Source organism: Salmo salar, chromosome ssa15 (genome assembly GCF_905237065.1).
Source record: "Salmo salar chromosome ssa15, Ssal_v3.1, whole genome shotgun sequence".
Lineage (NCBI taxonomy): Eukaryota > Metazoa > Chordata > Actinopteri > Salmoniformes > Salmonidae > Salmo > Salmo salar.
Window position 1 is genome coordinate 42,280,904 of NC_059456.1, and position 13,105 is coordinate 42,294,008.

The 13,105-nt window shown below is 42.2% G+C and overlaps 1 protein-coding gene across 1 annotated transcript in view; it reads left to right on the plus strand.

Annotated features, from left to right (window-relative positions):
• ptchd4 (patched domain containing 4) overlaps positions 1-10,319 on the plus strand; it is a 41,395-nt gene extending 31,076 nt beyond the window's left edge. The window contains exon 3 of the mRNA XM_014144588.2: positions 4,678-10,319. Within this exon, the coding sequence (XP_014000063.1) occupies positions 4,678-6,359 (1,682 nt within the window). The 3' untranslated portion in view covers positions 6,360-10,319. The remainder of the gene's footprint in view (positions 1-4,677) is intronic.
• Positions 10,320-13,105: the final 2,786 nt, after the last annotated feature.

Sequence of the window (13,105 nt, forward strand, 5' to 3'; positions counted from 1 at the left end):
CAAGGCTTTGGTAACAGAATTTGTTTTCACAGTCATTCTAGTGGCGATATTATCTGGGGATATTTTACCAGATATGCAGGAAATGAAGAATGGCGCTGGATGGGATGGTTGCCGATTTACGCGTTCCTAACCAATTGTGCTATTTTGTGTCTTTTCGCTTTGAATGTAACTTATTTTGTATATAATCTTGATGCTACCTTCTCTTATGACCGAAAAGTGCTTCTGGATAGCAGTACAGCGATCACTCACCTCGAACTGGACAAAGATGTTTTTTTTTATGAGTCTGACGCAAAGGATATGATGTTGCTCCCAGACAAGGCCCAAATCCCTGTCATTTGCATGAAGAAAATAAGGAAATACAGTGGGCGGAGATCAGGGTGCCTTGTGAGAATTCGTTGGCGAGTGGGCCAAAGTGCAATCACTGGTGAATAAACTGGATCAGCTCCATTCGAGACTATCCTACCAACAGGACATTAAAAAGTGTATTATCTTATGTTTCACTGAATCGTGGCTGAACAACGACACGGATAATATACAGTTGGTTGGGTTTTCTGTGCATTGGCAGGACAGAACAGCTATGTCCGGTTAGGCGAGGGGTGGGGATCTATTTGTCAATAACAGCTGGTGCGCAATGTCTTATATTAAGTTAGTCTTAATGTTTTTCTCACCTGAGGTAGAGCATTTCATGATAAGCTGTAGAGCACACTATCTACCAAGAGAGTTTTCATCTATATTTTTTGTAGCTGTCTATTTACCACCACAAACCGACGCTGGCACTAAGACCGCACTCAACAAGCTATATAAAGCCATAAGCAAATAAGAAAATGCTTATCCAGAAGCGGTGCTCCTAGTGTCTGGAGACTTTAATGCAGGCAAACTTAAATCTGTTTTACCTCATTTTTACCAGCATGTCACATGTGCAACCAGAGGCAAAAAACTCTAGACCGCCTTTACTCCAAACACAGAGACGCATACAAAGCTCTCCCCTGCCCTCCATTTGGAAAATCTGACCATAATTTCATCCTCCTGATTCCTGCTTATAAGCAAAAACTAAAGCAGGAAGTACCAGTTGCTCGCTCAGTACGGAAGTGGTCAGATGATGCAGATGCTACGCGACCGAACTGTTTTGCTAGCACAAACTGGAATATTTTCCGGGATTCATCCAATGGAAATGAGGAGTATACCACTTCAGTCACCGGCTTCATCAATAAGTGCATCAACAACGTCGTCCCCAAAGTGACCGTACGTACATATTCCAATCAGAAGCAATGGATTACAGGCAACATCCGCACCAAGCTAAAGGCTAGAGCTGCCACTTTCAAGGAGCGGAACACTAATCCGGGCGCTTATAAAAAATCCTACTATGCCCTCAGACGAACAATCAAACAGGCAAAGCTTCAGTACAGGACTAATATTGAATCCTACTACACCGGCTCTGCCGCTTGTCGGATGTGGCAGGGCTTACAAACTATTAAATAATGAAAGGGAAGCCCAGCCGCGAGCTGCCCAGTGACGCAAGCCTACCAGATGGGCTAAATGCCTTTTATGTTCGCTTCAAGGCAAGCAGACCACCATAGTCCCTGTGCCCAATAATGCAACGGTAACCTGCCTAAATGACTACCTCCTCATAGCACTCACGTTGGTAGCCATGAAGATCTTTCAAAGGCTGGTCATGGCTCACATCAACACGATCATCTGGGAAACCCTAGACCCACTTCAATTTGCATACCGCCCCAACAGATCCACAGATGACGCAATCTTAATCAGACTCCACACTGCCCTTTCACACCTGGACAAAAGTAACAGCTATGCGAGAATGCTGTTCATTGACTACAGCTCAGCGTTCAACACCATAGTGCCCTCAAAGCTCATCACTAAGCTAAGGACATTGGGACTAAACACCTCCCCCTGCAACTGGATCCTGGACTTCCTGACGGGCCGCCCCCAGTTTGTAAGGGTAGGCAACAACACATCTGCCACACTGATTCTCAACATAAGGGCTCCTCGGGGCTGCATGCTTAGTCCCCTCCTGTACTCACTGTTCACCCATGACTGTGTGGCCAAGCGCGACTCCAACACTATCGATGAGGCAGCCTATAGGGAGGAGGTCAGAGACCTGGTGTGGTCCCAGGACAACAACCTCTCTCTTAATGTGAGCAAGACAAAGGAGCTGATCGTGAACTACAGGAAAAGGATGGCCGAACACACCCCCATTCACATCGACATGGCTGTAGTGGAGCGAGTCGAGAGTTTCAAGTTCCTTGGTGTCCACATCACCAACAAACTATCATGGTCCAAACACACCAAGAAAGTCCTGAAGAGGGCATGACAACGCCTTTTCCCCGCAGGAGACTGAAAAGATTTGGCATGGGTCCCCAGATCCTCAAAAAGTTCTACAGCTGCACCATTGAGAGCATCCTGACCAGCTGCATCACCTCCTGGTATGGCAACTGCTCGGCATCCGACCATAAGGCTCTACAGTGGGTAGTGCATACAGCCCAGTACATCACTGAGGCAAATCCTCCTGCCATCCAGGACCTATATACTAGGTGGTGTCAGAGGAAGGCCCAAAAAATTGTCAAACACTCCAGTCACCCAAGTCACAGACTGTTCTCTCTGCTACCTCGTGGGAAGGCCACCCGGGCTATTTGCATTGACACAGCCCCTTTATTTATTTTTTGGTTAACTGCTGCATGTACTGTATGCAGCCTGAATTTCCCACACACACCTTCTAAATGAACTGACAATAACTAATTGACTTGTACCACAGCTTAGTAAATCTAAAAGCAAGCAAATTCAATCCACCTCACTCATTATTTCGGCGTAATCCTTTATAGTTCAGTATTTTTTTTTTCCTTGTCAAATTAGTCAAAATGTATAACACCGTTGAGAGCAAGGACCCAACCATGGAGATTTTTAAGGAAATATTTAAAACAGTGTGGAACACATCATGTAGATGGGCCAAATCCACCACTCCCACTGAAATATTTAGGAGATGGAAAAGTGTTACATTTATTATATTGTTCAAAAGCCAACACATTCACGGCAGGCAGCTCCCAGATAGTAATATGGCTGTGACCCGTCACTACAGAGTGTGTGTGTGTGTGTGTGTGTGTGTGTGTGTGTGTGTGTGTGTGTGTGTGTGTGTGTGTGTGTGTGTGTGTGTGTGTGTGTGTGTGTGTGTGTGTGTGTGTGTGTGAGAATATGGAGCATATCCCCTGAGTGCGTCTATTTATGGCTCTTTTTATAGCTCATGAGCGATCCCACAGATTTAACTTGTGTATTTTTGCATTTAAAGAGGCAATCTGCAGTTGCTACATCATTTTTTGGATTTGTTAATTAATGATATGTACCAATTGATTTTTTAAGAATATAACTTAGAAATGTCTCATGAGCTAAGTTCAACTGTCGTACCCCATCAGAACCCCAAATATAAGCTTGTTTTGCTCCAATATTTGTAAACAAAGAGCAGTGGGGGTAATAATGATCATATATTCATATTTTATACACCTCACATGCGGCTCATAATAAGACTAAGCAATTAGCCTATTGAAATGTTTATCCGATTCCATAAAATAAATAGGAAAATGCAAGGAGACTATCGTTGAGTTACAGTAATAGGCAATCAATCAAGAAATGTCTGAAAATTTTATTCTAAATACAAGTGTCTTTAATTAATTTGTAAAATGAATGGATTCACATACAAGGCATAAAGATTAAGTTACAAAGCATTAACAAGCATTACTAGGCATTATTCTAAGAATGATCAGAGAGATGCCTACTAGGCCAGAGGCCTAGAAGCCGAGGAAATGAGAATTGATCATACAACCTTCCTCCATGTACTTGATACAGTATAAGAGACAGAACAAAGGCATTTCATTCCATTTATAACATCTAAAGGTGTAACCTTTTCAACCCAAAACCAACAACCATTGACCAATCAAACAATATAAAGTTAAACCTGACCACCAAGGCCCAATCTCCACAGGGTGTCACACCATCTAAAGGCTTGTGTGGGGGATGAGACCAATGTAAATAAGACAGGATTCCTTTTTTATAGACTCATTTAGAGTTCGCCCTGTACAGAAATATAAGTTACCACAGAGATCATACATAGCATCAGAGTTATCCTCAGTGAACACGTTTCAGATAGATACCAGACATGAATACTGTAGTACTTTTCTATCACACATACAGTATCCAGAGGACTGACTATTGAAACAGAGAGATACATTGTGGCCCCTCAGAGGTGGAAAGGCTGACTAGTCCTTGGGCATTGTCCGTTATGTTTTCCTTGTTCCTGGACCATTTGCCATGTATCACCAGGTAACAGAATTTAGAGTCGAGCCTACAAAAGTAAATGTAAACAAATGCTTTAGAGCATCAAAACATGGTTAAAACTATAATTTTGATATCGTGGATAGTTAATTCTTGCATCCATAGCTGTGTCTAAGAATTTGAGAGTGGTTACATATCTCCAGCCCCATCCATCTGCTTTTTACCGAAACAGGAACGAAATAACGCTTTGTAATTGTTTTATCTGCTGATTGCTGCTTTAAATATTTTACTTCAGTATTAAAATGCATATGGTATCATTTTAAAACTGATAAACAGAAATTGACTAATGTGTATTCACTGGCATTGGCATTGACAAAGTATGTGTTCCTGTCATTTCAGGTCATGGAACCAAAGGAGTGTTTGAGCTCCTGGCGGGCTGGAGAAGAACTCGAGAAAGCCTTCCCTTCAAGGAGCGCGTGGCAGACGCCTTCGCCGACGTGATGGTGTGCTATACCATGACCAGTTCCCTCTATATCATCACTTTCGGCATGGGTGCCAGCCCCTTCACCAACATCGAGTCGGTGAAGATCTTCTGCCAGAGCATGTGCGTGGCCGTCCTGGTCAACTACTTCTACGTGTTCTCCTTCTACGGTTCCTGCTTGGTGTTCGCTGGTCAACTGGAGCAGAACCGCTACCACAGTGTGTTCTGCTGTAAGATCCCCTCAGTGGAGTACCTGGACCGTCAGCCCACCTGGTTCAAGACCATGATGAGCGATGGCCATGACCACGTCACGCACCACGAGGTCGTGCCCTACCAAAACCACTTCATCCAGCACTTCCTGAGAGAGCACTACACCGAGTGGATCACCAACACCTACGTCAAGCCCTTTGTGGTCATCCTCTACCTGATCTACGCCTCCTTCTCCTTCATGGGATGTTTACAAATCAGTGATGGATCCAACATCGTCAACCTCCTAGCCAGCAACACGCCCAGTGTGTCCTACGCCACGACCCAGCAGAAGTACTTCAGTAACTACAGCCCTGTGATCGGCTTCTACATCTATGAGCCCATCGAGTATTGGAACTCCACGGTGCAGGAGCACCTCACAACGCTGAGCCACGGCTTCAACAAAATCTCCTGGATGGATAACTACTTTCAGTATCTGAAGGTGGTGAATGTGAGCGCCTCGACCAAAAGTGATTTCATCACCATCCTGCAGGGCTCCTTCCTGCGCAGCCCGGAGTATCAGCACTTCATGGAGGACATCATTCTGTCCAAGACAGATGGAGATGAAATGGAGATCATCGCATCCAGGATGTACCTGGTGGCGCGGACCACGGAGAAGACACGGGAGGAGGTGGTGGAACTGCTGGAGAGGCTCCGCCCCCTTTCGCTCATCAACAACATCAAGTTCATCGTCTTCAACCCCACCTTCGTCTACATGGACCGTTACAGCTCCTCTGTGGTCTCACCCATCCTCACATCGGCCTTCAGCGTGCTCACCATTCTCATCCTCACCTTCTTCCTGGTCATCAACCCTCTGGGGAACTTCTGGTTGATCCTGACCGTCACCTCCGTAGAGCTGGGGGTCCTGGGCCTCATGACCCTCTGGAATGTACATATGGACAGCATCTCTATCCTGTGCCTTATTTATACTCTCAACTTTGCCATGGATCACTGTGCACCCCACCTGTACACCTTTGTACTGGCCACAGAGCACACCAGGACCCAGTGCATTAAAATCTCGTTAGAGGAGCACGGGGCGGCCATTTTACAAAACGCCTGCTGTTTCGTTATCGGGATGTTGCCCTTGGTGTTTGTGCCTTCCAATCTGACCTACACGCTGTTCAAGTGCTCCCTCCTCACTGCAGGCTGCACAGTGCTGCACTGTTTTGTCATCCTGCCTGTGTTTCTAACGTTTTTTCCCCCATCAAAAAAAAGGCACAAGAAGAAGAAACGGGCAAAACGGAAAGAGCGGGAGAGGGAGCGGGAGATGATAGAGAGGGAGAGAGTAAGGGAGAGGGAGGAGATAGAGTGCATTGAAGTCAGGGAGAACCCTGATCATGTGACTAACGTCTGAGAAGCCGTGTGTCAGTGAGCGCGAGCAGTGAGCGGCAGCGGGACAGTCTTCAGTGATTGTTAGGTGAGGTGTTGGAAGCATGTCCTAAAGCGAGGATGGCCATGTGTTGTAGCCCCTCAAAGGGCCAGAGAGGTCAAAGCTGACCAGTCCTCAGAAGGAGGAGGGAGGGAGGTAGAGATAGACCAGCAGCCATGACCCAGCTAGACAGCCAGCGGCCATGCTGTCTAGAGTAGAGACCAGACCAGATCAGACCCATAGATCAGCTACTCCTTCAGTCTGGACGGGACAGTGTATCTTATCTGCACAGTCTGCAAACGGTTCCCTCTGCTGTTCATACAGACTCTTGCACACAACCAGGATGAAACTACAATATCATACATTTACTTACAGTGTAATGTGTAAGGGGATAATATATCTTATTCTAACAATTGTAAATCTACAGTATCGTGAGCAAAGTATGGTAGCATAAGAATGAGAGCAATGTCTACCTCTAGGATGGTGGTCAAAGTTATCTAAATTGTTTTCTACAATTTGTCATATTAAATCCTTTTATCATCTACACAGGCTTATACTACCCCCATCACAAAGACCCCATTATAGTATGATTAGTATGACAGACAGACAGACAGACAGACAGACAGACAGACAGACAGACAGACAGACAGACAGACAGACAGACAGACAGACAGACAGACAGACAGACAGACAGACAGACAGACAGACAGACAGACAGACAGACAGACAGACAGACAGACAGACAGACAGAAGGATGTATACATTTGAATTTGTTTGAGAGTACACAGAAATAAAGCATACCCACAGTAGATACCATTCTTTCTTTCCGGTAAACACTCGAGCGAACAGCTGAACTGGGCAGATGGCGTACACTGTGTCCATTATGAAGAATTATCCTGCACATTGCATTGTGCGGATACAATTGTCAAGGTTAATTTTACAGGAAGACAGATATATCTGCTTTATTTCCATTCTCACATCTGTTCTTAGCCAACAATTAGAGTAGAACTGCAGCAAGGTACATAATCTAGGGCTTCATTCAGTCTGTATCCCTGAAGTGTTACAGATTGCACCATAGAAATGTAAAGGTCATTTCAGATTGAGCTGACATATGCAGTGTTTACCGTGAATGCAGTCTCCGCTAACGCGGTAACATTGACTTTCAATTTCAATCACGCTGTAACTTCTGCGATACGGATTGAACAGATCCCTTAATAGAGTTGGGCATGTTCAGGAAATCATAGCAGATGACTTAACTAGGAGGGAAAAGGCAACTTTGAACTAGTAAAACCAAAAGGAGGAAGTACTGCAGAGGTTGAAGATCATACTGCCTTTCTAACTGGGCTAAGATATGAGGTGTCTCGAGAAATCATCTGAACGTCATGGTTGGCAAGGCATCTTCAGTGTTTAACACGTTTCAGTGTCACACGTTTCAATGTCCCATGATTAAGAGGTGATTATGGATCATCATGAACAAAATAAATGATTGGGTGGGTTGGACACGACAGGTCATAATTTAATCAGAGATACATCGTTTCTTTTTGTTTGTGTGAAAGACTATGGTGCCAAATAATTAGAGCGGGGAAAAAATATGGGTGTCGATTTGTTGGTACATGTGGATATTCTGTCAAATCAAATCATGATGTAATAGACATCCTATTGGTTCAAACCTCAAAGTAATGCCATACATCACAATGATGCTTGTTTAAACAGCCATTGGTGATGTATATTAGCATTCCAATGGCTTTCATGGTTCATTGCTTGATGTACTTTAGAAATCTCCAGAGAACATCAGTATTCTCCTCTAGTAGCTTCTCTACTATCCAGAATGGCCAGAGTGGAGTCCCTCTCCCTGTCGGAAAACCAAGCGCATTATCAAGCTAAGTCTGATGATGCTGGATAAGATCTCTGTAAGGACAGACACTCTCAAGGTCAGAATGCAGGAGATAATCATCACTGACCTCTGGTACGTCACCTTAGGGTGGTTTGTGGCATGTAACAGAATGCCTCTCATGTAAAAGGATGTGGCTCTCCGTAGGTTATTCTTAATTGAAAGTTATGACCTTGAGAGGGCATTGCTGTCTTTATATGTTGCTTGAAAGGGCCAACGTACCTCTCAAAAAGGGCAATTAAAGCTATGAGGGCACCTGAAGCAACTTTATGTGTTTTTGGACCAAAAGTTAGAGAAGCTTACAGGAGTAAAATGGTCAGTACAATTAACCATCTTGAAAGCAACATATTGAAGTTAAGAAGCGAAAAGCAGTTTCTGCTTCTGTATGAAACAGTAGCTCGCTAGTTATCAAGATAATGCCTTTACCTGCTCATGGGCTTTCACACTCCTCCTTTAGTAAAATAAATGGGATGAAACGGATCCTCTCCCTCATGCAAGAAATCACCCTCCTCACAAAAGACTAAAGACGGCCATTTTGTCTGAAAGTTAGCAATGAATGAATCTCTCACGTTAAAAATGATGATAATGTAAATCCCTAATTTCATTCTCAAATCTCTTATCCGTGGTGATGATTAATCCTAAGCGTTAAAGCCTAAATAGCAAGAGAATCTCATAACTTTTAACCAGACATAGTTTACTCCAAAGTGATGGGTATAGGCTAGCTACAAAACCTGCAACTGTTGGTGTCACTGCATTTTGTATATGTATAGTAAGAAGGTTTGAACATTTAATATAATGGTGACAAATGCCAATTGAAATCATTGACTTCCCAAAATGACTGTGTACGCATGGCACTGTAATGTATTGATGCATGTATTTCATTTCTGTATATTTAATCTGTGTATCCTTATTTTGCAACGCTGTGTTAACATATGTTTGTTGTTTAAATGCATATTCTATAACATTTTGTGCAACAAAATAACAAAATGTCCTTTATGTTCAACAAAACAAAAGCCAGAGGATCATATGTGTAATATAACTGTATATTATTTTTTTTAAAGGATTTTCTATGAAAAAACTCTATGATATTACATTTTTTAAAGCTGAAATGTTCTTATAAAAAAAGCAATAAAGGAAAAAAGGGTTGAACACAGTAGGCCAGTAATAAACTGTGGAATGTCAACAACTGAGTAGATCAACCTGTTACACCTACAGTGGACCTATATGTTTGTGGTGCATCAACAAATGTAACACGTTCTCTATGGGGAGACTGTGGATTCTGCTTGTTTTCATTGTTTGTTTCTTTGTTTGTTTATTCCTCACTACTTGGCCATTATATTACAGGGAGATATTACAGCCTCTTTTTACTACACTGCAATTTTATCTAGCTTGGTTGTAGTTATTTTGTTTCTATCAGAATAGTATGCAAAACAACAAACAATAATGACAAAGAATTGCAATGGTATATGCAGAACACGTCTAAGACTGACCCGTACTTACATAACTACTGTTGAATATTCAGATTACAATGCCATTATATATGATCCATGAACATGCTTAACCCTCCAATAACTTTCAATGGTTTTTTTTGCTAGACACTCATGATACAGGATAGTCGATTCATCTTTTGAAACACTCAGCTTGCTGTACTTACTGTATACAAGTCATCTCTGATGAAGCTACGTTTAATGCTGTCTTTCTGAGTCTAGTATGTGTTCTAATGTGCAAATGATCATCACTTGTCTAACCACTTCACTGTCTGCTCCACTGAGAAAGTCATTACCTCCACCAATGTTTAATTTACCAAACCCCTTGCTTATGGTTTTGTCTAACTCTTAAATCAGGCTGTCTGATGCAGTGGTTTGTTGATGCTTATTGTATGTGTGGTAGGTTGTAATTTTGTCAGTGAGTTTGAGTGTCAACTCACTGTTCAGATCAGAACATGGTCATTGATTGATGACATCAGTGATGAGGTCATTATCTGAGGTTTGGTATTGATGTGGTGTCTGATGCTCTGTGTGTGAATATAAAAACCCAAACACTGTTAACGAGTAGCAGGTGATAGGTGACTTTTTCTTATTTCACCTCACTTTTATACTAAGGATGGGCTTCAAACCTGATACAGTCGCCAGGAAAACAATGTAATAAGAATATGTGTGAAACAACCAATGAACATGATGACTGATTTAGAATATTGCATAGCGAAGTCAGAATAACTCAAGCAGCAGATTAACTAAAGTCTCCCCCTTGATACACCAGCATAGTTAAGTTTGCGTGTTCAGGTTTACCACAACACAACAACATACACACAGTGCAATAAGATTATGCAATTCTAAACTGTGGTTGAACAGGTATACTGTTCCAAAACCACACATCAGAAATGTCAATACAGCAAGAATACACCCATGGCGTATTGTCTGTTATCCATTTCTACAATGGTTGTAGCCCAGACAATTTCTGCTCATTCAACATTTACATTTAAGTCATTTAGCAGACGCTCTTATCCAGAGCGACTTAACAATTCTGTAGTCATCCCCTTTTATATTTGCAATTATCATACAGCATTTCAACACCACACAACAATGTCAACATTTGACTACCGCAGTAGGATTTCCCCCCTTACATTGAGAGAGAAGGAAAAATAAAACTATTGCATAAGGACTTGTGTCGTTTGGTGCTAGGCCAGCTTAACAACAATGCTACCAACATAGCGAACATGCATGTAAGGCATCTTTCAGAGACTGCATGGAGACAAAGTGCTCAGTGTGAAAGATAGAAAGTATTGGGAGAATGATTTATGAGGATGTATTTGGGAGAAGTGTCTGGATTAGGTTTGAAAATGCCAAGGTCTGAGCCCTAAGTACTGTGGCTATGTACAGATGTAGGAACTTAATTTGAGCCAGTTTGCTACAGCAGGAACATAATCCTGCAACAGCAGGAAATGTCAGTTATTTTGTGGATTATAATTAATGAACATTTTTGTAGGGGTTGATCATTTTTTTCTTAAGGTTAAGGGAAAATCAAGTCTGAAATTTGAATGTGGAAATTACAAACTTCAGAAGCCTTTTTAAACCTAAAATACACTACAAGATTTACTTTTCCTGCATTGTATGGAGGTTTCTGTGCAACAGAGTGACCGAATTAAGATCCTACATCTGTATGTGTCATAATCTCTAAATAACATGGCTATGTGTGCAAATTCATAAGGCTGTGGGGTCCAGGATAGATGCACACCATTCATCTACAATGGAATTACTCTTGATTTAACAAAATGGCTTGGCTGCATTGCTTTACTTTTCAATGCTTTATGTGTCTTTTACACAAAGAAACTGTTCGGATTGTGTTGAATGTGCTGTCGGTGCTGTTGTCAAACAACTGTCAGACAGAGTTGAGAACTGGTGGTGAGTTGAGCTGACTGTATACCAATGAATACATATTGTTTGGAGTTTGATTGTGATTGTGACCGTCAAGGTTAAATATTATGTTGGATATATATAGATAGGATACATAGAATTTAGGTCCTGAATTAATCAAGCAGCTAGTGTAAGGATGTGGTTATGACAACAACTCTTGTTTGTGTAGTTAACACACCCTAATCCATAAAATTACACTTTATTTATTTATTTGTAACTTTTTTTTTAAGTGCACATTTTAGCTAATTCACTTATCCTATTATTTTTGTTTAAATCATGGTATAAAGGGACTAAGGGGATTTCTCAATGTATAATCAACCCAAATGTAATCAATGTACTGTAGTACAAAAATGGCCTGTCACCCATTAGGTCTTCTTATGGTTCGGAGAAACTTTACTCCCTGCCTCGGACGCAGGTTGGCATTTATTGTCTTGCCTTACCCTGGAGGCAGCTCTTTAGACTGGTCACTAGCTGGCACAGCCACAAAGTCCTAGTTTAAACCTAACCCCAACCTTAACCCTAATCTTAACAGCACTGTTAACCTTAATGCCTAACCCTAACCATAAATTAAGACCAAAAAGGAAACGTTTGTTTTCATTACATTTTATGATACAACCAATATTGTCTTTGCATTTGGCCCATCTAGCGGAAATCACTTAGTTCTGCCTTCAGGGCAAGATTCATGACAATCAACGTCAACCTGCGCCTCGGACCAACGCAGAGGGAAGGATGCAGGGAGGAGGGAGAAACAGGGGTGTGAAGTGAACGATTCTGTAGGAACACTGGCTAATGACACTGTGATGACCACAATGTTCCTTCCTAATAAGTAGTATAGGCAAGGGAGCCTTCAGACCAGGCCATTAGTGTAGAACCATCATTTCTGACTGAATGGGCTTTCCTAGGCTCCAGTGCTGTGGTAGCTATAGCTGTTAGGGCTGGCAGCCATCCTCTCTCTCTCTTTCCCTCTTTCCTTATCCTGTGGCAGCATGATAATATTTAAAATATTCAGATAACTGGAGAGGTAAGCCCTCATTTGAATCTCAAAAGATTTTAGTAGCTAGAGCAGGCAAGAAACTGTGATAGTCATTACAGAAGATGACTGCAAGCTGTCTGATTACTGCAGCTGCAGAATGACTCTCAACCCGCAACATATTTACTCCTAATGTTGTAGAGTTGTATCCAAACACCCAGAGTTTCCACACACTCTTGTTTTTTTACCATAGACTTTATCTGAGGGGAGAAGTTGGCAGAATGAAGGGTGGTTTGTATTATGTGTTTGGTTTGTCTGTTTACTGTTCTGAGAGGGATATTCTTGGCTCCTCTGCCATGTCATAATCCTGTCTTGATTCTGCTGGGGCTTATTTGTGCTGTGTCTCTGGCTCTCTTTCCCTCATCACTGGCCTGTCTGTCTATATGTCTGCATGGGC